Source organism: Malaya genurostris, chromosome 3, assembly GCF_030247185.1.
Source record: "Malaya genurostris strain Urasoe2022 chromosome 3, Malgen_1.1, whole genome shotgun sequence".
Classification (NCBI taxonomy): domain Eukaryota; kingdom Metazoa; phylum Arthropoda; class Insecta; order Diptera; family Culicidae; genus Malaya; species Malaya genurostris.
Window position 1 is genome coordinate 1,161,787 of NC_080572.1, and position 26,669 is coordinate 1,188,455.

Genomic DNA, 26,669 nt, shown 5'->3' on the forward strand with positions numbered 1-26,669 from the left:
AAGTACAATCCTTCCGGGTAATTGTGGAATATAATTTCATTCAAATGACTGCCTCGGCTGGCCTTACAGTACGCCATACGGTCGGTCCAGTTTTTTAATACATTTTCGATTGTATGCAGCTTTATTTCAGCTATGGATGCACGAATGTTATCCTTCAAGGCTTGAATTGTCTCTGGCTTGTCCACATAACACTTATTTTGACAGCCGCTCAAAGATAATAGTCTAACGGTGTCAAATCACAACTCCGAGGCGGCCAAACGACATCCGAATTTCGACTGATAATTCGATCTTCGAAGTCTGTGCACAGATGATCGATCGTAGCGTTGGCTGTGTGGCACGGAGCGCCGTCTTGTTGGAACCAAAAGGTGTACAAGTCTTCCTCTTCAAGTAACGGGAAGAAACAATCGCAAATCATGGCGCGGTACCGCTCACCATTGACCGTGGCGGCGGCTCCTGCCTCATTTTCTAAGAAAAAAGGCCCAATGATGCCGCCAGACAAAAATCCGCACCAAACCGTCACTCTCTGAGATCGGCTTCTCCATGATGACGTGGGGGTTTTCCGTCCCCAGATGCGACAATTTTGCTTATTAACATACCCGCCGAGATGAAAATGTGCCTCACCCGAGAAGATGATTTTTTTGCACACATTCCGCAACATTACCATGATTTTAAAAGTAAAACTGCACTATTTTCACGCGGTCCTCAAGCGTATACACAACCATTTTCGTTCAGCGGAAGGATACAACTAAGTTTCTGTCAAAATAACCGCTAGTTCAAAAATAAATATTAGATGGCGGACCCTGTAGATTTTCAATGTCTTTGGTACATTATACTCATTTACAAATGTCAACAAAAGGGAGTAATATCAACTCAAATTTTTCGAGAAGCATATTTACCCAAAATGTCGTAATACCCGTTGTATTAAATTTTGGGTAGGTATGGTTTTTACGAAACAGTGCGACTTTTGATCCAATTCTTTAGAACCACAAGTAAGCGTGCTCATTATCTTGACACACAAATAAAAATTCACATTCGAATCACTTGAAAAATCATGTAAAATAGTTCCAACTGTCAAATTGAGTATTATACGTGACGAAAATGAATGTTATGCGAACATCCTCTAAAATGAATAGTGTGTTATCAGTTCGTTTACGTGAATTGACCCAAGAATCAAACAATGTACGTGTATTCCCGATGTGAAAAATTCAATTTTGAACATGGTGAACAGTGAGTCCTTCAAGTGTAAGTAGTTTGAACATTCGTAGGAAATTTTTTTGGTTACAATTTTTTACTACAAAGCAAAATGAATTATGATTTTGATTTAAATTAATCTGTCAACTATGCCCGTTTTGAAAGCCTCACAAACCCACACGCACGATGTTATCGGTATCTGGTGGTTTTTACAGCCATTGAACTTCTGTGTTATCTCCGGTGGAAACCTTAACGAGTGAACACGGTGAAAATTTGAGTATTTCGCGAGAAAAGATTTTCACCCTTACTTTTGCGACTACACGTTGTCACGCATCGAGATTTTCACTTGTAGTGAAAAGAAACGAAAATTAACTGGCATTATAGCCCAACTTGCTGTGCCATCAATCGGTGCCATTTCAAGTGAGATGACACCACCCAGAAGTGCAGAATAAGAAGAACTTCTATGCAGATTTTCTGAAATAAATGTTCATGTTTTTATGGTAAGAATCCTAATGATTTTTATGAAAATTTTGAAAATCTCCCACCAATATTTAAAATAACAGTTTTCTGGTATCTGAATGTGATATGAGTACTACACTACATTTTATATACTGCACATACTTGCATATCAGTCCCATATGGGAAATCGGCATGTTGAGAAAAAGACGATCAAAAGTTTATTTCCGATTTTTTTTTATTTATTGTGCTCCCTAATGCTGGTCCCAGGTTGGCGGTTCAATGCATAGGACGCTGGTCTTACAAGCCAGCTGTCGTATGTTCGAGTCCCGACCTGGAAGGATTCTTAGTGTCAGTAGGATCCATAGTACTAGCCATGCAATGATTCTGTACACTAAGAATCGGCTGCGAAGTCTGTTGAAACAGAAAGGCCAAATTCCACCAAAGGAATGTAATGCCAAGACTTTGCTTTGCTCCCTAATGCTAAATCTTGGTATTATTACATGAAATATCGGTAATACACCTTTGCTGTTCCAATATTGCAACAAATGAAATTATTGAAATTTTGCACTGAATGGGACTGATATGCGGGTACTTTAGCATATGGGACACAGAAATGAGTTGATATTTTTTTATATTTTACTGAACAAACCCTCAACTTTCATTGCAATTTCTGAGAGTATATCGAGGAAAGACTCCATTCCTCAAGCTAACTCAAAATTGGCGAAAATCGATATGAGACTAATATGCGAGTATAGGCAGTATATGAATCAAATAATTTTTACTGGATTTTGCATTAAACAGCTTTAAAATGGCAGTCCATTGAAACCTACGAGAAAAGTAGATTCCGACCGCAACATCATAGAGCTAAGGCAGTGTGTCTTATTAAATATGTTATAAACAAAGTAGGGCGGGAAATATTCACATAACTTTTCACGTAACTATGATTGATCTTTTTTTTAAATGAAGAAAAAATGTTTTTTTCTGGAAAAAGATGCCAGTTGACAGGTCTGGTCCTAGGCGCGAATCAAACCCCCTTGAATCAAATTGATTATTTTTCGGAAGAACTGTTTTGCAATGAAAAAATCTCGTCAACGTATAAACATATTTATGTGAAGTACAAATGGTCGGGTAAACGATCCAAAAAAAAAAATTTACCCGTACCCGACCCGTACCCGAGTGAGCGGTAAATTTTTTTACCCGTACCCGACCCGTACCCGAGTGAGCAGTAAAAGTTTTTACCCGTAACCGACCCGTACCCGATTGAAAATAAAAATTTTTACCCGTACCCGACCAAAAACCCGTCGGGTACGGGTACGGGTCGGGTTTCGGGTAAAATACCCGATACCCGACCATCTCTACTAGACTACTTGGCATTTGAAACTTAGCAAGCGAAACTTCATATGACTACACTCAGAAAAATATTATGGTAACAGTTACTATACAGAGGGCCAACCTGACCATGCGAGTATGGTGGTTTTCAGTCGACTATTAAATCAGATGATTTCAACAATAGTCAAGTTCATGTTTACTATAAATGATATCGGCTCTAGAATAGTAATATTGAACAGTATATTGTATGAAAAACTAATACGATTGAGATGGTTAAGCTAACCATGACCGAATCTTTATTTACATTGTAGTTTTCGCTATAACCAGAGCCATGGTATTTTTGACATTTCACTTCTAGTTATTTCGAAACTAAAGGCAGTGGTTGATTCAACAATGCTGAAGGTCAGCAAACCATGAGCTAATGTTAAAAAGTTTTATGAATTTGAATTCTAGAACAAGAACAACAAAATAGTTTCATTGAATTCTATTTTATTTTTGCATCAAATCAAATAATGATGTGCCTGGTGAAATATTGATTATCAACGTAGACACGGAGCAGCATTGCTTGGTTGCAACTGTTGATCCCAGGCTCTGTTCGGTGAAGTTTTTCCTGAACCAGGAATGGGCAGCATGGAAGAAATTAATAGCCAAGTCCAGATGCAAACCTCAATGCCCACCTGCCATATATAGTTATTTTTTCCGTCGGATTCGAGCGATTTGAATCCGGGAATCGGATGATGTTCATCGTTTTCATCAATCGCTTGATGTTGTTTCTACAGCGACCGATAACGAATAATAAAAATTATACAGGACGTCGATTTCACTAGAAAACAGCCGTTACCGGAAAAATAGTTGAAAAATTTAATTTCAACGACGGAAACTAGTAAGGCTACAAAATTTACTCACCTGCAAGACCTTTCAAATTGCACAATATAAATCATAATATACTTTTTTTTTCAAATCTATCACTGAAGTGTTACGAAATTGTCTGCTGTATTGTAACTTTATGTGACAATAACAAAGTACACCCGTTTATTGACAATTTGTATAGTCAGCACAAATGAAAAACATAGTCGGTTAAAAAAAACACTATACGATAATGTGCTTACTACATAAATTCTGTTGATATGGACTACATGAATAGTGTTTTCAAACTTCATAATTTCTTTTGAACCATGTATCTATTTATGGTAACATTATTATACTGTGGACATATTTACATGGTAGCAATCACTATTTAGCTCCTCATATATACCAAGGCTCGAGAGCAATTTCACCTTACTAGAAATTGTGATTTTAACTATTTGTTCTTATATTTGAGATGACTACCATTGTCAGGATGACCATGCCAGAAAAGTCATAAATACAAATATTTTAGTCAAGTCGTAGTCTTTGTTGTCTAGTAATTTATACAATACAGATGGTGAATAGTCGTATATCATGATTGTTGCTACTATTTAAGCGTATAGTTGAAATGACAATGGAAAACAGGCTACAGTTACTATGGCATTTTGCTCAGTGTAGGGACGATTATTTAACTGACGATGAATTCTGAGAGCTTCACTTCGTAGAGTACACAGAAGAGATTATTAAATCAGACCTATTTCTCAAACAAAACTATCTCAAAACGCAGAACTAATTTGATGCAAACTTGTATACAACAGACCCTGTCAGCTTGGAGCGAACTCAATTTTCAGTTCAGAAACGCCATCGCACGGCATCACATTCAACAGATCATGTCAAATATATGGATGCGCAGTGCTGCTATTTTGGCGCGCACGAATTTGACATTTATCTCCCCTACTTCTATATACGAGATTCGATGCGGACTTGTCTGAGGGCGCCATACTCGCAAAAAAGGATGTTGCCAAAGATTTGTTCGAAAAATATGAGAACTGGATATCTTGTTACTATGATACAACTGTGACGTTCATGTGGTAAAGATGAATTATATTCAACGATACCAGATTGGATGATGCATGATTAATAAATTGATATCATTAAGATAATTAAAATAAAATACATAATTAATTGCACAGTTAGTGCCACGCCAGATTAAAAATGTACTTTAATAAAAATACCGATAAAACTGAAATCATTGTAAATGGAAATTTAGCCTTACCATGGTGACCGTTAATTTTCCAATAAACAACTATACTTCGTTGATATGGAAACTGATTTATTATGATATCGTTGGGAAAAGAGGAAACTGAAATTAATACCTAAGAATTAGAATCATTCTGTGAACTAAACTTACAGCGAGTAGACGTATTTGGTCCAGTCTGAAAATTTTAAATTTTCTCTCAAGTTCAAAACTTGAAACACGTGTGTCTTACTTTGGTTACACACTTGAAAATGGCAGCAAATATCAAATGAATTTATATCAATATGCTGATGGTCAGTGGCCATAAATTTCATTTTCATCTGATATTATTCGATTGAAACTGAAATTTTACCGCACTGGTTTCTACAGATCATTAAATTTTGCAATATATAAAACATTTTTACAAAGAAAATGGAGAAATCAAGAGGATGGTATTATTATGGCTTGCTGTGATTGACTCGTGAAAACATAGGTCAATTCGAACCGATTTTTCAATAATATACTATACAGAAATATTGAAACGACGTTGATATACATGATTAAGTTAAATGCTTCCGAATCAAATGGCAGTTAAATTATATAAACCCATCAAAAAATGACACCCGGCCTCGCATAGTGAAGAGTAATTGTAGGTTCGACATTGAGATAAACATAACAAAAATGCTGACACCGCTTGCATTTGTACTGATGTGCGAGTGACTTTTTGATAGTTGATTTGCAATTCCACCGAGAATGACAGATTTTTTTAAAAATTTTATTTATGTATTTTTTGATTTGGCTCAAATTTGGCATAAGCTTTATTCATAACCAAACGAAACAATTTGCATCATCAATTTGTCCTTTTTCACTCTAACCTTACTTTTGATAAGGAACTAAGCAAAAATCCCTTGAAAATTTTTAATAAGTTTTTCAGAAACGGTGGGTCCGATCGATTTGTTTTAGGTAATTATAAGGACAATATAAAAAAAATTAGTATTGTTGAAAAAAATTTTCGTTTGATTTTCATTTTAAAAGGAACGCCTAAAGTTCAAATTACTCAAAAAAGGTATTTTTGATTTTCATTTTTTCTTTGAAATATCATTTGCTTAATATTTGGTATCAATACTTCCATAAATGGAAACAAAACAATTTCGGTAAACACGGATTAGTAGAATTTAATTGCAGTGATTTCGATTAAACATCGATTTACCATGGTTTTTTGTTTTCGGTTTTCGTTGAGATGTTTTAAGTGTTGCATATTTTGAATTTGACAGTATTAATACACTTATTCCGATGCAGTTCAGGCAGACATTCGAAAATTCAAACATTTCAAGCATAACCATCACTATTATTTTGCGATAGTTCGTAACTGAAAGGCTGGGCCGATGCCGTTGAAACTTTCTTTTCATGTACATTTCTTTCATGCGCTAGCATGCTCCATTTTAATTTAAATCTGAAAACAAACATATAAACAATGTTATAGCAATACCAATGCAGAAGTGATGAACCGTACTTTTTGCCACAGTATCTACATTCGTGCGGAAATACTTCAGTATGAACTACGGTGACGTGCTGTTTCAGATACTGCCGCATGGTAAATCCTTTCCCACAAAACTGACATACATGCTCTTTCTTTTGATCATGTTTCCGCTTATGGTAGTTGATTACTTTTAAAGCACCTCGTATGTATCGGCCACATATGTCACATTTATGTACCGGTACTCCATTTTCGCCATGAATTCGCTTGACGTGCGATATCTGATTTTCTCTGCTATAAAAAGTCAATTCGCAGCCTTCTGATGGACATGTGTATGGCTTGATTCCTGAAATATAAAATAAATGCATGACTGAAACTGATCACATTCCGATCAAACTGACCTAAATGACGATTTTTATGTGATTCAGAAGCCTGAGCACAAACTCGCTGCCCACATAGGTCACATAGTTCACCACGAGGAACATGATCTGATCGTTTTTCTTTGTTTTTAGAATTCCTGTATGTTTTTGATGTTTTTAATACCAATTTGAACCCTCCATCATGCGAATCTGTTGGTTCGCAATCTGTATGTAGACTTTCGTCACCTGAGGAGTAAATTTTAAGATCTTCTACTTCTGTCATTTCAGCAATTGGTTCCGCTTTGACTGCCTCAACGATCACAGTTTCGATATTAACGTTTCGTTCCTGATCATCCGACATAATGCTGTGTTCGTAAGATAAACCTTTTCCGTCACCATCGTGAGGGCTGTCTTCTATTGCACGGTATCGTTTTCGCTTCACAGTTTTCTCATATATGGAATCGATTTGATTTTTATGCTTCTCCACTAAGGATCTACATTTGACAACGGCGTTCATACTTTCTGAATCATCCCATTCTTCACTTTCCAAGAACATCCGTTCCTCTAGCAACAGATATTTTGCTTTCAACACAGCATTTTTGAAGTCCAACATAATATCAATCAGGTTTAAACAATTGCAGCATGCGAACGGATATGCATCTCCTGGAAAGACTTTTAATTTTAAAGCTGCCAATGTTTTAGGCTTATACTTGGCAAGAATTATTTTTAGATTTGCCCGTGAAACTCTGCGCAAGCAAATTCTGCATTGCGGTACGACGGTTTGATCACAGAAAGGATCAATCGGTTTGTTATCACCGGACAAATTTGTCACGTTGAAACTGGTGGTGTCGTTACTGTCAACATCGTCTGGCTCAACTTGAACTGCTCGTGATTTTGTGTATATTCTTCCTATTCTGCTAATACATCAAATTTGGATAGAGTCAATAGTTAAGTTATACCCACATTTACCTGTCTGCTTTCCGAAATACTGATTTATGCATTAGATGCGAAGAGTTTAGTAAACCATCAGGTTCTGACTTGATTTCTACCATATTAAACAAGGATTCATTTTTTATGTCACTCATACTACGCCGAGATTTGCGAAATTGACTCATTTTATAAGTTTATACATCATTATACATTATCGAAACTCCGCAACAAATCATTTAATATAAATCTACACTGAGCTAAATTTTCATTTTCACATTATATGACATTCTAATGATTTTTAACTATTTGCGACTACGAAGTTGAGTTTGACAGCTTATGTGTGTGAAGTGGAAGTAAACAAGCAAAAGAAAAAAGTGATAAATTTTCAAACGTACCGTTTTCCTCGATTTTAGTTTTGCTGTTTGAAATGGTAAGTACCAGTGTTTCCTAAAATCTTTGAAGATACTAATTCAGTTAATGAGTATAAAAAAATCGCTTTGAGTGATGTCTATTTTCTCATGTAAAAATCAAATGATCGGTATGTGAAAAAAAGTAAACATAATTTCAGAACAATATTCATGAGTGAAAATCTACTGCTATTTTTAAAATTTCTTTAAATTGCATTGAAACTACATGTTTTCTACGTGTGTTGTAATTTTTTCGTCGAAGTGTTCACTTTAAATGAGAAAATAATGCATTTTTCGATTCATCTTCAGGAGCCTTCAAAAGATGTTACGTGCACTGTGTTGATGAACTTGTCGGAAGATTTTAGCTACGCTGCCGGAGGAATCCGTTCGGATAGTTGGAGTAGATGAGATCTACAATTATGGATTTGGCTTATTTTCGACTCCAAGTGTCGAGCCGCACACAATCAAAGTTTGTACTAGAAGTGAACGCTATACCCGGTGAACGACCACGACAGGTTAAAGCCGGGTATAAATAAATGATATACAATACAATAGAAGTGAACGCTCTGCTTGGTTATTTGCATGTACTTGCAAAACCAGTGAAGGAAAATGCAAACATGTGATAGCTGTTTTGAATCATTTATTGAGGTTTGTTTTTTTTTAATCCGTGCTCGAGATCACAAAATTATTATTTTGATTTGTTACAGAAACTCAAAGCTCAAAAGAACGATTAACATCCAACGAGATTAAAACGAGCGGCAGTCGGATATTCCGAACTGATAACATCAAGTTTGAGGACATTTGACATTTATTTATTAATTATGTTTTATTGTCAGATGAATAAATTTAATATACATAAATATACCAGTTTACAAATTGACGACACACATGCACCCAAGCAGTTTTCGTTGACTTAACTCTGAATCGTTGAATCCATGTTATGTATTGTTCATTTTACTTGTTTGGGAAGGATTAAATCGGTATACTCAATCTGGAACATAACACACTGTTCTCATCCACGACGTAAAATACAGTGGTGGCGTTATAAGACAGTTTTGGTTGTGTTGGTAATTTTCTCACGAAATTAAGTATGGCGCGCCGGGATTCAAGCATGTAAACATAAACAAACGACCATTTCAGATCGGGATTTCATTTCTAAGTTACTCCAGTTGTCGTGCAGCCTGACGAATCTTGGCACTAATTGAAAATCGGGACATTTTTTTTTTCGAGGGCTTGCAAGGTAAGGTCGAAATACAGAAAATTTTACACACATCCGATTCTGTTCATTTCGTTGGAGGAAGGATTTGGTGGATCGCACTGTGATATCTATTACAGTTATCATGGATAATGTAGTGATTGTGCTGTGGGTGGCATTTCAAATGCAGGTGATGAAAACGATTGAAACATCCCGGAACAAAACACCGCATTTCACTGTCAATATTTTCACAAACAGAACCAAGTCTAAATATTTTCATAAAAGCAACTCCCGGAACGTCATTTGTTTATGTTTTTTCTTCTTCACGTCTCTCTGTTATTCCAAAATAAAATGACAACCGCACTAACACATAGAAAAACGTGATCACCAGGGTATTCTACATAGTGGTTCTCATCAGTATAACAAACACTGTCATGAAATGTTTTTGCAAGTCCATTCGAGCAACTTTTCAGATCCATGACCTACAATATTCAGAGAAAAAAAATCTTAAATAAGTCTCAATTACCTTCCTCTGTATTGTAATTCACTGGTTTACCGCATTAGAATCACCAAGAATAGTAGTTTGATCACAAAATTTCAAATATTGTCTTACCTATGTGGATTACTAGTGCCGGAAGAGGAGTTTTTTCTCGCTTTTTACTCACGAAATACCAGAAATGATGTACCGCAAAATATGTTTTAATGACTGAATAGGAGTCGTTTAATCTTTTTAGTACTTCAACGCACAAGAAAATCAATTGAGCAAACAGAGAATGAACTAATTTTACTTGAGTGAAAAAGTACCAAAGATAAATAATAAAGACATGTAAGTGCTTATAAATATTTTTAAAAAATGTGGTTCGTTCCCGGTACCTTCTGAAATGACTGCACTCACCGCTTGGTGGAGCGCAAGATTAATTGCATTGTTATCATTTCAACCAAAGTGTGCCATAAAATCTCAATATATACAAATGAGCTACCGAATCGAAAGGGTTCTCACGGTTTGACATTTGCATTATGAATGTATGATGGGAACTCAGCAGTGCAACCAATTTATCACCATTGGTGCCAGTTTCACGGAGGACCATCGATGTGCGCCAAAAAAATATCGTGACTGTCATGTCTGGAAATTCGTTTGTGAAAGTACCCTACTTTGTTTACATTCACTTCACACACAGATTAAACTTTCATAGATAGCGGCACTGTTCCTTCTAGGTCGCGAATTAGCATTTCCAATGATAGCTACAAAGTTTATTAAACATCTTGTCAGAAATATAAGATAATAAAATGTATATAAAACTTTTAATGGAGGTCATCCCAGTTCGATATAGCAGTTATATATAGATCAAATGATTGCTATTTAATTGAATAAGTGATACATATAAGATTCAAATTGATAAAAAATACTAGGATTATGGTGCTTAATGGAATAAAAAACAACAATAAAAAAAATTGTCTTATCAAAAACTTATTGTTATATGTTTCGTATATAAAGAGTTTCATAATAAAATATTATTTTAATATTTCAACTACACTTACTTCTTTGGGACTGGCTAATTTAATCGGATATTTACTGTCACCAGACGAATCAGATGCACTCCGAAAAGCTGATAATTGGAAACTACTCCTTTTTTCGAGGATTCAAGATATACTAGTCATCAGTTCCGTAAAGGAGCACCTCCTGATATTTGCGAAGGAGACGTGGGATCCAGAAACTATAAATGAAACATTTAAATCCTCATACTAGACAAACAGAGTAATGAAATGTACCGGATAATAATTTCAGGGGCATATCCTTGAACGAATTTGAATGAGCTGTCTTGTCAGCGATTTCAAATAACAGAACTTCATAAAAAACTGTCTGGAGCAGTCGATGAATATCGAGGACACAACTCTTTCTTCAGCTTCAAGCAGTGCGATTCACAACTATTCTTTTGTAAAAACAAACTCTATTTGTTGTTATTTTCTTCAGCTCTCTCGTTTTCTTCCTTGTTGCAGATTTGATGCGCGTCTTCCAATGAAAATTATAAGTTTTCGCATGACTTTTAATAAACATAATCAGCATGCGATTAAAATGTAATGTAATGAATACTAAAATTATTTTGGCTTAAGTTTTATCGACTTTTCGCATAACTTGTATATGGTATGATTATCAATATCATAAAGATTATGAAGATATAAAATTTATTAAACATCTTTTAGATTTCATGTAGAGTTCCATTAAAGGTCATAAGTTGTCATATGTCTTTTGTGTAATACCAACTGCGTACGATTCATAAGACACATCCAATGAATATAAATTATGTAACGAGTTAGGTTCCATCGGATTTCAATATACATTATATAGAATATTCTTATAACTTTCATTATGGTAACGTCTATTTAGATTTAACGTACACTTTAAAAAATGATTGTAAGTTTTCATATAACCTCTATAAATTATATTCTGCATTCGATTCATATGACAAATCTGATGAATTTAAGTAAGATTATCATTTCAGTGTATGTATTTTGACAGCTTCATTCGAAAACATCATCGTTTGTACAACAGCACCATGTCGAACTGTCGTCAGAAGGCCAATCGCTTAAAAGGAAATGTTAAAAATTATTAACACAATTTTTAACATTTCCTTTTAAGCGCGTGGTGTCGGATTTCATCAGCAGAGTTGCCAGGTTATTTTTTCAAAAATCTGTCAGAACTAAAAAATTTATCTGAATTTGTCTAGGTCTACTATATACAAGGAAATTTTTGACGGGCTTCATTTTCAGTGAGCAAAAAAAGGTCTCCCCACATATCGTATAGAGGTAAAAACCAAAACAATCTAGCGAGATCTGACAAAATCTAGGAAAATTTGAAAAATCTGGCAAAAGATCTGGTTAGTTAGAGTGTCTGGCGAAGCGAGAAAAATTTGGCATTTGCCAGACAAATCTGGCAACCTGGCAGCGCTGTTCATCAGAGATGTCAGGTTTGCAGATTTGTCTGTAGATTTGCAAAAAAGATATTTTTCGTTCAGAGATTTTTACAGCTCTCAGAATATTTTTCGGGGGACGGATACAGCGTGATGCGTTGGTCGATGCCTTTCATGCAGCCCACCTGGCGAACCCCCAAACCCGTTCATAGGGTCAGAAAGCTTTTCTATTCCGAGGAGGCGAATGACTTTGAGGTTGAAACTTCTTGAATTGAAACAAAAATGAGTATTTTTGCAAATATTCTGCTGACTTCCGAAGTTTCTGTTACAGACAGTTAGTAAAAGTTGCAGAAATTTAAAATTGATTCGGTTATGTTATTTTGCTCGCTAATTCACAAAAATGATAATTTTCTCTGGAGCATTTCGCATTTGTTAGATTACAAAATTTATCCTGGCACCTCTGGTTTTGAAATTTTGCGCCATATCGGTTGAATAAGAAGTTTTTTTTTAAAATGACCTTAGATGAAAATAGCGGCCCTTACACGTGACAATATTATTGTCAATCCAAAGTATTGTCAATACCGTCAATCCAATTGACTTGGTAACTTGAGTCCGCATTTTTCGAACAAATCAAGAGTTTGAAGCTTCAAATATTGCAACTGAACATTAAAACATTCAGAGGAGAGTTCATTGCACATATTTGATTCTTTCCTCTCTGGAGAGAAAGTATTGTCGGATTGATGAGCAATTTTGATTTTTTGACAATATTTTCGTCAATCCAATGAAGTTTCCATTACACGATCAAAAGTATTGTCAATACTCCTTGTATTGACAATAATATTGTCTCGTGTAAGGGCAGCTAATCAGTAGTATTTGCCGTCTGTCAACAGACATATCATTAAAAAATAACAGAGGTCCAGATTTCAGGCTGTAATATTTCATATTACATTGTCAAACCATTGTGCATTATTAGTAGGCTTTTGTTTCGGAGCTGTTGTAGGTTTTATAATTTACGAGAACCATGTCAGAAGCGGATGATATCTTTGCCGAGAATTCGACAGGTGGTTCTGGTGAGTATACACAAAATAGCTTCAAGTTGGTGTTCGGTTGTACTTGCACTTTCCTAAAAATATATATTTGATTGTAGATGATAACAGTATTAATGAACTTCAGGAATCGATTAGTATTGAAGAGAGTAAGTAGTAAACTATTTCATTCAGCCAACCGTTGTCTATTTGATTGTTTCAGCTGAAGATGAGTTTGAAGAAGATAGCGAGTATGATGAAATTCGCGAACGAATCAAAAAGCGCCAGAGTCAACGGATGTCGTTACATCCCCGGTACTCTAATTCGAGTGATGGAACGGACAATGAGGATGAAAAGCAAAAACTAGTCGCAGAAGGTGAAATCTTGATTTCATGTGAAAATGAACCAGAAGTAGAAAATAGGGCTCTTTCACCAGCAACACGTTTAAGTATTACCGGAATTCGACCGGACGATTTAAGCTCGGATGAAGAAGAGTTTATTTTTACGAAGAAAACTCGTAAGGTGCTAATTTCGGATGATGAGAGTGGATTTGAACCGAATTTAGAGGTAGACGAAAAACACGAATCATCCGACGACAGTCTGCCAATGTGCAGTTTTGATACGGAGTCATCAAAACGTGATTCGATTAGTACGAAGTTATCTTCCACAGTAGTTTCGGAAGAGATAAATAATGAATCAGTCGACAGTTCGGCAGATAAACGTTTGTCTACTCACGTCCGTCAGTCTATTGGTACCAAACTTTCCTCCACTGCGATCGATGAAAAAGATGAACAATCGAAACAGGACGAAAGAAACTCATCAAGCAATAGTACAACACAATCCCTTGAGGTTTTGACGCTTTCCAGTGACGATGATGATGGTGTACCGCAAAGAAAAACGTTAATTCAACCTACAATCACAAATGCGTTTGGTAAGCGACTGGTTTCGCAAAATTTCTATGATGGCAAAATGCGTAAACTGTCGGAATTAAAAAGCAGTCTGGTCTCGATGGAGAAACTAACCAGAGTTGCTCCAGACTTACCCGACAAAGGAGTTGCTTTACTGAAAAGAATGGTTGTTGTGAAAAAAGAGATACAAGATCTGAGTAAAGATATTAAAAATATGGAGATACAAGATTCAAAGAATGTTAAAAACGAAATCCGGAAGAGCTTTGAAAATTCGATTGATTCTAGTGGACGCATAATAATCGAGAGCAGAAATACTTCCATAGCTAGGTAAGATTCTTATCGAATTGTTTTGTTTGATTGGTCTGTTTTCAAATATGTGTTACTTTCAGTAACGAATCCAGCATACAAACATCGCGAGAGCAATCGAAATCACAAACCAATGTTTCTTGGGAAGACATCGAAAATGCTGCTAAACAAATTCAACCTAAGCATACGGGTAAACAGGGTTTAGCAACTTTCGAATCAAAGAAAACCCTTACAATGGATCGTTTGGCCACATTACATAAATCAATCGAAACTTGTCCTAGCGAGGACACATTCGCCGAACCACCCAAGTTGCTCAAGATAGAATTGATGAACCACCAACTGCATGCTTTGGCTTGGATGCAATGGCGCGAGAACCAGAAACCACGTGGAGGTATCCTGGCCGATGATATGGGCTTAGGGAAAACACTTAGCATGATATCTTTGATATTGAAAACAATTGAAATGAGTAATCCGGATGAGGAGATACAGGGAGATTCTTCAGAAGAAGAAATCGATGCTCATATCGGATGGTTGGCAAGAGGCAGACAGGATTATTATGCCGGAGGAACACTCATTATTTGCCCAGCGTCATTGATGAAACAATGGGAAGGAGAAATCACAAACAGAGTGACAAGGAACAGTCTAGCTGTCATTGTCCATCACGGAACGAACCGAGATGTGAAACCAAGACATCTGGCAAAATATGATGTGGTTATAACCACTTACAATATTGTTTCACGTGAACTTAAAGCGGAACGCAATGGGCTCTTTGGTGTAAATTGGGAAAGGATCATTCTGGATGAAGCTCACGTTATTCGAAACCACAAAAGTGCAATGTCGGTAGCATGTTGTGAATTGAAAGGTCGCTTTCGTTGGGCACTAACCGGAACACCTATTCAAAATAAAGAGATGGACATGTACGCATTAATGAAATTTTTGCGTTGTAGTCCATTTGATGATTTGGCTCATTGGAAACAGTGGATTGATAACAAAAGTGCAGGGGGTATGGTTCGTCTTAATACTATTATGAAATCGATCATGCTCCGCAGAACAAAACAACAGCTTAAAGAGAAGGGATCCCTACAAGGTCTTCCGGAAAAATTCATCCAGTTGATTGAGGTTAATCTTTATAAAGAAGAAATGAATGTTTACCAAAAGGTGTTGCTTTATTCGCGAACACTATTCGATCAGTTTCTTCGTCAGCGAGCGCATAAAGAAAATGCAAACTACTTTGGAGGCCACCAGCCAACATTTGTTCGAACGAATGAACCAAACTACGATCGTGTCCATCAAAAGTTGAAAGAACTTCATACTAAAGATGAAGTTAAGCAGTATCAAATCCTTGTGCTTTTACTTCGACTTCGTCAAATTTGTTGCCATCCGGGACTGATCCATCGAATGTTAGAGGATGATGATGGTAACTTCGACGTAAGTACGGTTGAAGAAGAGCAAGATTTGGATCTGCTTGAGCAGTTAAACAAGCTCAAACTGACCGACAAATCGACTAGTGGTGATGCCAATGCGTCAATAGAGGGTGGTAACAAAAAGTTGAATATTAGTGACACACCACCTGAGGTTGCTGAAGCTATAACGAAAGCATCGTCCAAAGTTATGCTTCGGTCGAATCCAGTTTTCAATCTTGAACGAGCAAGTTCTAAAATTGCAAAAGTTCTAGAGGTGATAGAGGAAAAAATTCTACAGAGCGATGACAAGGCAGTGATCGTGTCCCAGTGGAGCAGTATGCTGGACATCGTAGCTCAGCATCTAAGCTGGAAGCGGGTGCGGTATGTGTCGCTAACCGGGAAAGTACAAGCTAAGTACCGCAATGACATCGTGGTGGACTTCAATAAACAAAGCAGCGGAGCAAAGGTAAGTTCTTCTTAGCGTAGTATTGCTAAGCTTTACAAAATACAAAGATTTGATATTAGATTCGGAAACGATTTCACATGTCGATTCTACTGACATATTTAATGCAATGGTTCGCATTATGCGAGTTCTGGACTTTGGCGCAGTTGCAAAATGTTTACCTGTGTTCCATATTTATTCATTTATTTATTTATTTAGATATAATCAACAGACACATTATGGTCCTAATGATAATTTCTAGTAATTTATAAAAAATTTCCAAGTATCCTACTGCGTGATAGATTGAGGTCGAATCCTGATGAAACGCGATTCAATGATCTCTGCAAGTCAATGATAGCATTGTTTGCACCGTAGTTAGTTCGTCGTAGAGGAAGTCCGTTGTACATTTTTCAAGTAGTTGACATGACAACGCTTGACAGTTTTCTTGTATAATTGATTGATCTGCACACATTGATTACGTAGTTGGTATCCTCCATGTTTTGAATACCGTTTTAGGGCGGCTCTTTTAGTCGTTTTCAGTTGTCTCTCTACGGTGGTCTGCAATGGTGGATGCAGGGACAGCCGTTTGGATCGTTTTGGTACAACAAAGTCAATCGCGTAGCTCATGACGTTAGAGAACGTTTGTACAGCAGCGTTGACATCATCATTGTCGAGAATTTCCTCCGAGTCAACATGTACTAGAAAGTCGGTCATTTTAGTGTAGTCAGCTTTATTAAAATTATATCTGATGATGTCGGTCGTGTTGTAGCCATCTGGTGGAAGATTAGAGTTGCGCACAATATGCAGTGGCGGGTGATGTCGAACAGATTTGGCCAAAGGGAACGGTGAGGCACTAATTATAGGTGCAACATCTCCTCTACTCGAGAGGCATAGATCCAGCATTCTGTCGTTTTCGTTTGCAACAGGATTCGATTGGCGAAGTAAGTTGACACTATAACCGTCGAGCAAGGTCGTAATGCCAACATGGAATGTTGAAAGCGTCGGATCAGCGAAAAAGAATCCACCGGAAGTTCCTTGCCATTTGATTCCGGGAAAATTGAAGTCTCCAACGATTAAATTTTCGTCGATAGGACGCGCGTGAGGTGCAAAAAAATTAATGAAGTGACTCTAAGTGAGCATTGATTAGAGCAAGATCGCGACATCGATCAGGTGGAAGATAGACTACTTGACACTGATCCACAATTGCTCGACACGACTACCAGGCGTTGATTCGATCAACTGCGCTTCGAACCGTCTATGTACCGCAACGAGCACTACGCTTCCGATAGATTTGGGACTGTTAAGAGTACTGCGATCGGTTCGGAAAACTTCGTAACTGGCACCAAACCCGTGGACAGACAGCGTGTTTGTTCGGAGCCAAGTTTCGGTAAGAGCAATAATGTCAAAACAATCGTCTGAACTTGCTGAGAAATACTCGTCGACACATGAGTTCATACCACCGACGTTTTGGTAGTAAATCTGCAGATTGGATTTACTCGATCGGACTTGCGATGGAAGACTGGAAACTGGGATCGGATCAGTGCTAGAACCGTTCAATGCAGATGAGTACTTGCCGATTTCGCGCACAGGACCGGGACGGCTGACGATCGCTGGCTGCAGTGGCTCGACTGTGGGGAACGCATCGGGGACTTCCATGATGCTAACTATGCTACGGGCTGACATCTACAAGCGCGAACAAGATCAGGAATTGGATGCAAAGAGAAAAAACAATACTGGCCGTGGACAAATGTTTGGAATAATCCTTCATCACACACACAGGACCAAGACGGCTGGAGAACGCTGGCTGCAATGGCTCGACTGTGGTTAGGGGTTCAGGAGCTTCCAAAATGCCTATAACAGTGCGTCCCGGTATGTTTCCATGCAATCTCATAACGTCATTGGTGTTGTCAAGAGGAAAAAAGGCGATCCAGGTGTACCTTGCTGTTCCATACTCAGGCATACTACGGTCATTCTTATCTGGAGTAGGCGAAGAAACATCGATAGGCGGACACCAGACATCCTGCTTTCGGTTGTCCTCAAACTCACGAAAAAGGACACCTTGAGGCCATGTGTCCGGATTAAGTGCAACATCACGATATTTAGCAGGAATTCCAACTTTGAAGGAAACAAAGTTCAGGGTGTTGACGTCGATTCCTTTTTTCACCAGCGGGATGACCGCAATTTCGTTGTTGCAATTCAGTCCATCATTCAGCGGAACCGTTGCAATATTGCAGTTTTCGACTGGTTTCCGCCCACCCATCAATGAACTGCTTGTCTCAAATGCCTCTTCGCGACGACGTTTAGCAGCCGGACGAGAAACTGGATTCGCTGGCACCGATGACGAAGTAGGAACGATGCGAGACAGGCGAGATATTTGCTGGCAATTTTTTGTTATTTCGGCTTTCAGCTCAGCACATATTGACTCATTTTTTTCAGCAATAGCTGAGACAGCACACCCAATGGAGGAAACTGTCTCGCGAAAACGAGCAAGTTTGATCAATTTACAACATTCGTCACAAATCCAGAGCAAATTGGGGTTCTCGTCAATTACTTTCAAAAACGGCTTGTTCAGTTTTGCGCACTTCATGTGGACTACATGATTGCAAAAACCCGAACACCCTATGAAATCATCATCTGATTTAACGGTTTTAGCACACCGATCACAAGCACTAACCATCGTGCACAAACTCTAAATGCTGACACTGAGGAATCTTCGGTAGCCGGCACTATCGCTCCAAACAAATCACAAACAGCGTCCAAATGGATCGAACAAACACTTCGAAGTCCTCCACCTCGACACGGCACGAAACACAATCCAGATCTCGTCGAAATCGTGAATAACGTAGTGGGCAAAACACTCAAAAAACTCCGAAATATTCAGAGAAACTACCAAAGCGAACAAACAACGACCCAGGCGTCGTACACGAAAGCTTTTAGATTGCTTTGCGAGTAAGATCAAATCTTACATTGCGTATCGCTAGAACAAAAGAGTGTAGAAATACACACTTAGTTTTCTTTACCGACTTCAGCAATATTTTACCGACTTTTACACAGCTGAACGTACGGTAATCTGTTCAGTAATTTATTAATTGACGAACGTTCAGTAAAACTGAAGTTCGTTCGAATTGTCATTTTTAACTGTACTGATCAGCAAATGTTGATGAGGATTCAGTAAATATTGCTGTTTAATCAGCATTTGTTTTACGTTGAAAAGTTACCGAACCAGCGGTTAAACCAACTGATTGAATCAGTAATTTTTACAGTTCAGTGCAGCATAAAATTAATTTTGAATGATTAAATTATTTCATTTGAAATTTCGAAAAAAAAATTCTTGAACAACTGATTGCTCTACGTCCGTTTAATTTTTGATTTAAAAAACATTAATTTTCTTTCATCTCATAGCTTCGGCGAAAGTTTTCACCCATTGTAGTAAGAGTTCCAATACCATATAAAGTGTTCATAATGAATAGATAAAACAGTTTATCTGCAGGATTACTTTTACAGTTGAATACTTCAAAACACTGGCACAGCTATCCAAAGCAGTACAGAATATCTCCCTCTACTGGAACTTTAAGATCGCGCCAAATAATAGCCCCTCCTTCAGCTTTGTAAAGTAGTATCGGGATATAGGAATTAACCTCAGGAAACGGGTCATCAACCTGGAATAACACATATAAATTCACAGATATAACTGCGTAATTAATTAATACTAATATTATATTCGTTCTTTGTGATGGTATTAACAAGACGGAATTTAAAAAAAAAAACAAAAAATACAGTTATTTACCTTTAACCACTGAATTAAACCGTTTAACGGGTTTATTTTTTCTGGATCTGCATCCTTTGTTCTTTTCGCGCCACGAGAATTTTCAATTTAATCCGTTTCGGTATGTTTAGTGTCTTCATTAATTGAATCTACTGACTCATTATCCGCTAGTTCCGCTTATTCAAATGCAGATTGAAATGACGGAGAATTCACGAGAAATTGCGGTTCTCGGGGATGCTTATCCAAAATATGTCTTTTTAAAGACCAGAACCGACTATAACGCATATTACATTTCGAAAATGTACAGTCGTAATGTACAGCGTCAGGACGTAAATCGCGATTCCGGATATGTGAAGAGACATGGTGTCCAAGGTCTTCTACATAACCGGAAACTGCCTTTCGATAGAAAAAACGAGTGATTGCATCAATTTATTGTAAAACTGAAATGTTAGAAGGTAAATCATATTACTTACTGAATAGTTCGAATAACGATACATAAAAGATTGGATTTTGTTAAATATATATTCCATTTTACTCACTTCGATCACAGTATACAAAAACCAATATGGCGTGCTATGTGCTTGCGTTTTACAAATTGATTCGGTACTCTTTACTGAACAATTCGCTAAAAGTCGATAAATTACTGATCGACCAGCACGATTTCTATTAAATTTACCGGATAATTTTAAAGTGAAGACAGTTCGGTAGATAATTGCCAAATTTTCAGTACATGTTTTTGAAGAACTGAATTTCGGTAACAAAATATGCTGAATACGTCAGCAGACTAATCGGTAATTTTGATAAAAATAACGAATTTTCCAGTAAAAATATTACCGAACTGAAAATCCGAAAATAAGTGTGTAGGTTAGAGTAAAAAGCATGGCAAATGCCTGATACTGAGGGGACGGGATGTATTGGGGTTGGATTTCCAGATTGAGATTGAAATTACAAGCATAACAAAACATGTACTCACACTCCATAGATTAATCGAAAGTTTGGGCTTCTTTTCTCGAGCCGGAAGGTTAACCTAAATTGATCGTGTTTGTCGAACAGGGATGTTCTCCTAATAGCAAACGCCGACGACAAAACACTCTTTTCAGTAAGTTCCGGAAGTGGAGTGGCAATATTGCAGGAAAAAAATTATGCATGCGCACGCGTATCAGTCAACAACAACGTAAAACGGTAAAGTATACGTTTCAATGTCCCGCCGTTGTCTGTCGCACATAATATCAACAGGTACCAACAAAATCAGAAAATCCAGACAACAGTTGCTACCATCAACGCATCGTATTTATTCCGTGCAAACAAGTTCCATTTAGAATTGGTGTGAAGCCAAATCGGTTTTCTTGAGCTAGTAAACATTTTCTGGCGCAAATATGTCCAACCGTACGTTTAATCTACTGTGGACCAGTTCCCAGAAGGACCTGGAAAAACTTGCGGTCAACGATTTTGAGTACCAGGCCATCGAGGCGCAGCACGATCGTACCGAAGTCCAAGGCCAGGTTTTTGAGTTGTACCTCCGATATATTGTGATCTCCAATCGACTGGAAGAAATTTATGATCAAATGGTGCAACCACAGAAGCGTATTCTGATTCGTAAACTCTTGGATAATTGTCTTGGACGAGTGCTTGAATTAAAGCATGATTTAGTGATAATCGATATGATGGAATTTAGTTACAATGATGCGATTGTGGACAAGTTGGGACTGACTCCCTTGAGTATGGAGATCAATGTACCGAAGTATTTCCGGAGAGAAAAAGAAGCAATGCTTAACGAGAGAAGAAAGTTTGTGGATGATATACTGCGAAGAATTGGAGCATTGGATGAGGAAGTTATTGAAGAGGAATTGTCCGAGTTGGACTCAATCAAGATTATTCAGACACATGAACGAGCTCGACAGGGTCGATTGAGGGCTCAGTTCATGAAAGAGTTGAAGCTTTTGAAGGAAAAGGGTAAACCAGACAGCAGCCGAGACAAATCCACTACGGGGTTGAATGCGGCCATGAAAATTCAAAAGGTTTGGAGAGGTTATGCGACTAGAAGACAAACCAGACGTAGAAAGATGGAGGAAATGGTCCTGATCGGAATGATACCGCCCCAGGTCAATACAACGCGCACAACGAAGGACGAGCTGGAAGAAAGAAAACTGTCACGATATATTCAACAGAAAGAGTTTCAAGAGGAATATGAACAATCGCTGATTCGTGTGAAGGACGAAATTTACTGCAAGCAGGGGGCTGCAATGAAAGAGGACATCGCAGATGAGATTCGTACGTGGTTTAAAGAGTATCAAAAGCGTACCGGGCGCTTGCCAGATTTCCCTTCGGAAGAAGCCGGTGGATCCCGCCATCTGTTGAGTCGGCAGGCCACAGAAAGTGAGATGAGCCGGTCATCCGTGATGTCCTCACGCGAGAGTAAATTAAAGTCCGCCAAAGATGCGAAAGTACAGCAAAAAAGACCTGGGGAGGTTTCGCTCGAGGAAGGATTGGATAGAGCATTTAAACCGATGCAATCCGCATTTCTTCCTGAGATAAAAACTGCCATTGATGAGTACACTGAAATCTGGAAAGGTAAAGACGAGTCGCATAACTTAAGACAGACCTATTACGATGACATGATCTTCGAGGAAAAATATACGGATGTCGAGACCGAACTGCGACGAATTGTGGATGACATAATGAGACAGGAGCTGGATCTCCTGCAGATTGCACTGGATAGAGATAGAGCCCAGAAGGGAAAGAAAACTAAGAAGGGCAGTAAGAAGGCACGTCGAAGTGGCAAGAAGGGTAAGAAGAAACGAGAGAAAGATTTGACCCCAGATCGCACCACGGAGTCTCTGTTTGAGGAGTTGCTTACGAACGGTATAATTAAAAAGTTTCCTGACACACCCATTAACTCCTTCGTGGGGGATTTAAGTTACGCTGCTAGAAGCGCATTGAATCCTTCACCAGGAGATGTTCGTCATCTCATCAAACAATACTGCATCCTTCCACTGGGTTCTGAGACTATCCGCAATTTCGGGCCGTGTATTAAGTCGCTGTTGATAGCCGGTCCGAAGGGTTCGGGAAAAACATCTCTAGTTCATGCAATCTGTACGGAGACAGGTTCGGTTTTGTTCGATATCAGTCCAGCTAATGTTGCTGGGAAATATCCTGGAAAGTCGGGACTACTTATGTTGATGCATCTGATATCGAAGGTTTCAAGACTCCTGCAGCCATCAGTGATTTATTTCGGGGACGCCGAAAAACCTTTTGTAAAGAAGGTACCCAAAACGGACCGTACTGACCCCAAACGGTTGAAGAAAGATCTACCCAAACTGGTAAAAAACATCAATCCAGAAGACCGTATCATGCTGATTGGAACGTCTAATTGTCCATGGGAAGGTGACATGAAGTTGATGGTCCAAACATATCAGCGCTTCATTTATATACCACGACCGGACTACGGAGCTCTTTCGTTTGCCTGGAAGGAAATGTTGAGCCATTACAGCGGCGTTCCCCGTCAGTTCGATACTGGTGCGATGGCCAAAATTTCCGATGGTTACACAGTCGGCTCCGTTGCGAAGTGCATCCGGGAGGTAATCACGTGTAAACGGATGTTACAGCTTAGAACTAAGCCCCTGACTCACTTGGAGCTAATCAATGCGTTGAGGTTTGTAGTTTGTTTTCCATAATAGTAGTAAAATGTGTACCGCATATTTTACCATCGTACCGTAAACTGATAATGTTCTGATTCACCTTCGTATATATTTTGCTTTGAAGCGCACTTGAACCTGTTTATAAAGAGGAAGAGGAAGCATTCATGTACTGGTGGTGTAAGACACCGTTGGGCAGACGTCGCTCGAAGCAGATGGAGATGGAGCACGAGGCTCGGATGGAGATCGAAAACGTTAACAAACAGAAGAAAAAATAATTGTTTTAGGGACTTTTGCGCGTATTTCTGTGACACAAAAAGTTCACAATTTTTATCTGTGTGTGTTCAATAAAGCTTTAGAATTATATTTTCTGTTACTTATATACGACTAAGAATTCCAATGACGAAAAACGTTCATGAAGCACTCATATTTGTTTTCTTGTGCATTTTAGGTCATGCTTTTATCGCTCACTGCTGGTGGAGTCGGTCTTAATCTGGTAGGAGCAAATCACTTGTTCTTGCTGGATCTTCACTGGAATCCCCAACTGGAATCTCAAGCACAAGATCGTGTGTACAGAGTGGGACAGAAAAAGAAAGTTTATATCTGGAAGTAAGCATTTTTTTTGTTAAATATGCATAATTGAAAAAACTGACTTTGATAATTTTGTTTTACACAGATTTATGTGCAAGGATACGGTCGAACAGGCAATCAGAGTGTTACAGGAGAAGAAACTGGGTATCGCGAACGATGTGCTCACTGGAACCAAGCAGACTGGAAGCAAGCTTTCAATAGATGATTTGAAAACACTGTTCGGATTGTAATGCAATTTCTGGAATTGGTAGAATGGTAGAATTTACTGTCATTTCCGATCATAAACATTCTGCGTCAATGTATATTAAGTGTATATAATAACATTCCTCAATATATATTATGATCTTTCTAATTTGTTTCAATGATAGTGTAACATTACAATAAACATAACGCTATTTATACAAAAGTATCACTCGATCGAATTTGGTTTGCTATCCCTGTTCGAAGCATTGGTTGAAACTAGAGATGGGCAAAACAGTTCGCATCAAAGATTCATTCTCAACTGAATCACTGTTTTTAAACTTGTTGTTTCCATTGCTCTATTCATTGAGTGACTTTTAGTATGCTTGAGAAAACCAAGTTTTGATAAATTTTTAGCTTTCAATCGATTTCTCTTCTCGCTACAAATGTTACCTGTCTTTGAAATTGATAAGACTTTATTTTGTCCAAATGAAGGCATTCAATTTTGCAAAACTCTTTGCGTATCGACCTCAACATTGCGATGAATGTTGAGCAAGGCTAGACCATTTAGCCATCCTCAGACATTGAGACGAAGCCATGTTGAAAAAGACCGTTAATTTGTCGCCTTTTGGTAGACATTTGGAAACGCTTTTCTCTAGTACTTCGAGCGCGTACAGTACAAGCATTTTCAGTAACACTTGACAGAAGGTGGGGAATGCGAAAAATTTAAAAGGAAAGTGCGTCATCCACAATGGTGAGCGTAAAACAAATTCTGAGAACGAAGTATGAGTCGTCAAGTTATTTGCATTTTTATATAAGTACTAGCTGACCCGTCGAACTTCGTCTCGCCCAAAAAGTTTTTGTTCGAATTTATGTTTTTGGACAGCAGAATTTTCAAAGTGCTTCACGTATGCCTCCATTGTTTTACAATCAACGGAATGCGACACACACACGCTTTAGCTTAAAAAAGGAGTATCACAAAAAATTAATGTGAAAATATGAAATACTTATATTAAAATTGAGCAAATGCACAGATTGTCATCTCATTCTTTGAGTCAATGAACTGAGCAGAGATCTTTCTTTAATTGTTTCGACGGAATGGATATAAGGTGCCACGTTTTATGTGACTCTTACTTCCGGTAACCGATGAAAAAGCTAACTAACCATAATGTTGGATTGATAAACTTAACACAATGTTGCAGAGTTTCTCTTTTAGAGTTGTTCATTCGGTAGATTAAAATTTACAATTTATTTTTAGCCCAAGTAACCAAAAGTTCTTAAAAAAGGATTTGGCTTAAGTAGCATACAAAACATTCCCAACAGTCCGTTTTTAAAGAATTACTCAAACTTGAATGTTCACCCGACGCAACAGAACAAACTTTGCAGAAGTTGCTTGTACAGCTTTATAGCAGCGAGAAAGTTTTCTGGGAACATTTTCGGTACGTTCTAGTTGCTAAAAAGTACCACGCGTACATTAAAGCTCTAATTAAGGCGATACTTTTCAGGTACTGTGGTACTTTTGGTTGCTTGGAGAGACGACGCTTGAATTTTAATTTGATGTTTATCTTACCAATTCACAGTGGTCCGAAACGGGAGATTAGCGTGACAAAAATATTTACACTATTAAATATTAGTTTTTGTAGTTCGTGTCTTCACAAGAGTTGTTTGTAATCAAATGGCGCTCCTTTTTGTACAACAAAATTGTAGGAAATTTTATTTTGAGTAGCTTTTCTGAAAACAGCACCTCTCTAGCTTTTCATTTGATCGAGTTACAACAATTTTCCCGAGTAAAAATAGGGTGGCTCCTGAAAAATCACTTGTTTTGTTCTAACTTTTTTGTGAAACGTTCTACGGAAAAGTTTTCTTCGAAAGAGTTGGTGAACTAATCATTGCGCACAATTTTGCTCAACCAAGCTTATCACATGAGCTACCAGTAAAAAGTTATGATTGTTATTTCATTAAAAACTAATATTCAATATTTAATAGTGAAAATATTTTTGTCACGCTAATCTCCCGTTTCGGACCATAGTGCAATTCTAACATTATTCACAGAATATGAAATAGAAAATGGCAG

General features: G+C 37.8%; 3 protein-coding genes across 4 annotated transcripts; 2 read left to right on the plus strand and 1 right to left on the minus strand.

Annotated features, from left to right (window-relative positions):
• Nucleotides 1-307: 307 nt before the first annotated feature.
• Nucleotides 308-24,784, plus strand: LOC131435129 (transcription termination factor 2). Of its 2 annotated transcripts, XM_058602686.1 has the most exons (6): nucleotides 11,682-13,409; nucleotides 13,487-13,534; nucleotides 13,588-14,599; nucleotides 14,662-16,447; nucleotides 24,276-24,433; nucleotides 24,501-24,784. In XM_058602686.1, exons 1-6 carry the CDS (start codon nucleotides 13,361-13,363, stop codon nucleotides 24,643-24,645), a joined length of 3,198 nt encoding a protein of 1,065 aa, XP_058458669.1. In that variant the 5' UTR covers nucleotides 11,682-13,360; the 3' UTR covers nucleotides 24,646-24,784. The 2 variants fall into 2 exon arrangements, with proteins under 2 accessions (XP_058458670.1, XP_058458669.1); XM_058602687.1 differs by lacking the exons at nucleotides 11,682-13,409; nucleotides 13,487-13,534 and adding an exon at nucleotides 308-1,242 and having other exon boundaries at nucleotides 24,501-24,783.
• On the minus strand, nucleotides 6,212-8,117 carry LOC131435131 (zinc finger protein 268-like). Its single transcript, XM_058602689.1, has 4 exons — nucleotides 7,868-8,117; nucleotides 6,941-7,812; nucleotides 6,576-6,885; nucleotides 6,212-6,515 (listed from the first exon to the last, which is right to left on the minus strand). Exons 1-4 carry the CDS (start codon nucleotides 8,011-8,013, stop codon nucleotides 6,392-6,394), a joined length of 1,452 nt encoding a protein of 483 aa, XP_058458672.1. The 5' UTR covers nucleotides 8,014-8,117; the 3' UTR covers nucleotides 6,212-6,391.
• On the plus strand, nucleotides 21,477-24,266 carry LOC131435130 (dynein regulatory complex protein 11). The gene is made up of 2 exons (XM_058602688.1): nucleotides 21,477-23,841; nucleotides 23,952-24,266. The coding sequence occupies exons 1-2, from the start codon at nucleotides 21,566-21,568 to the stop codon at nucleotides 24,100-24,102; spliced, it is 2,427 nt and encodes an 808-aa protein (XP_058458671.1). The 5' UTR covers nucleotides 21,477-21,565; the 3' UTR covers nucleotides 24,103-24,266.
• Nucleotides 24,785-26,669: the final 1,885 nt, after the last annotated feature.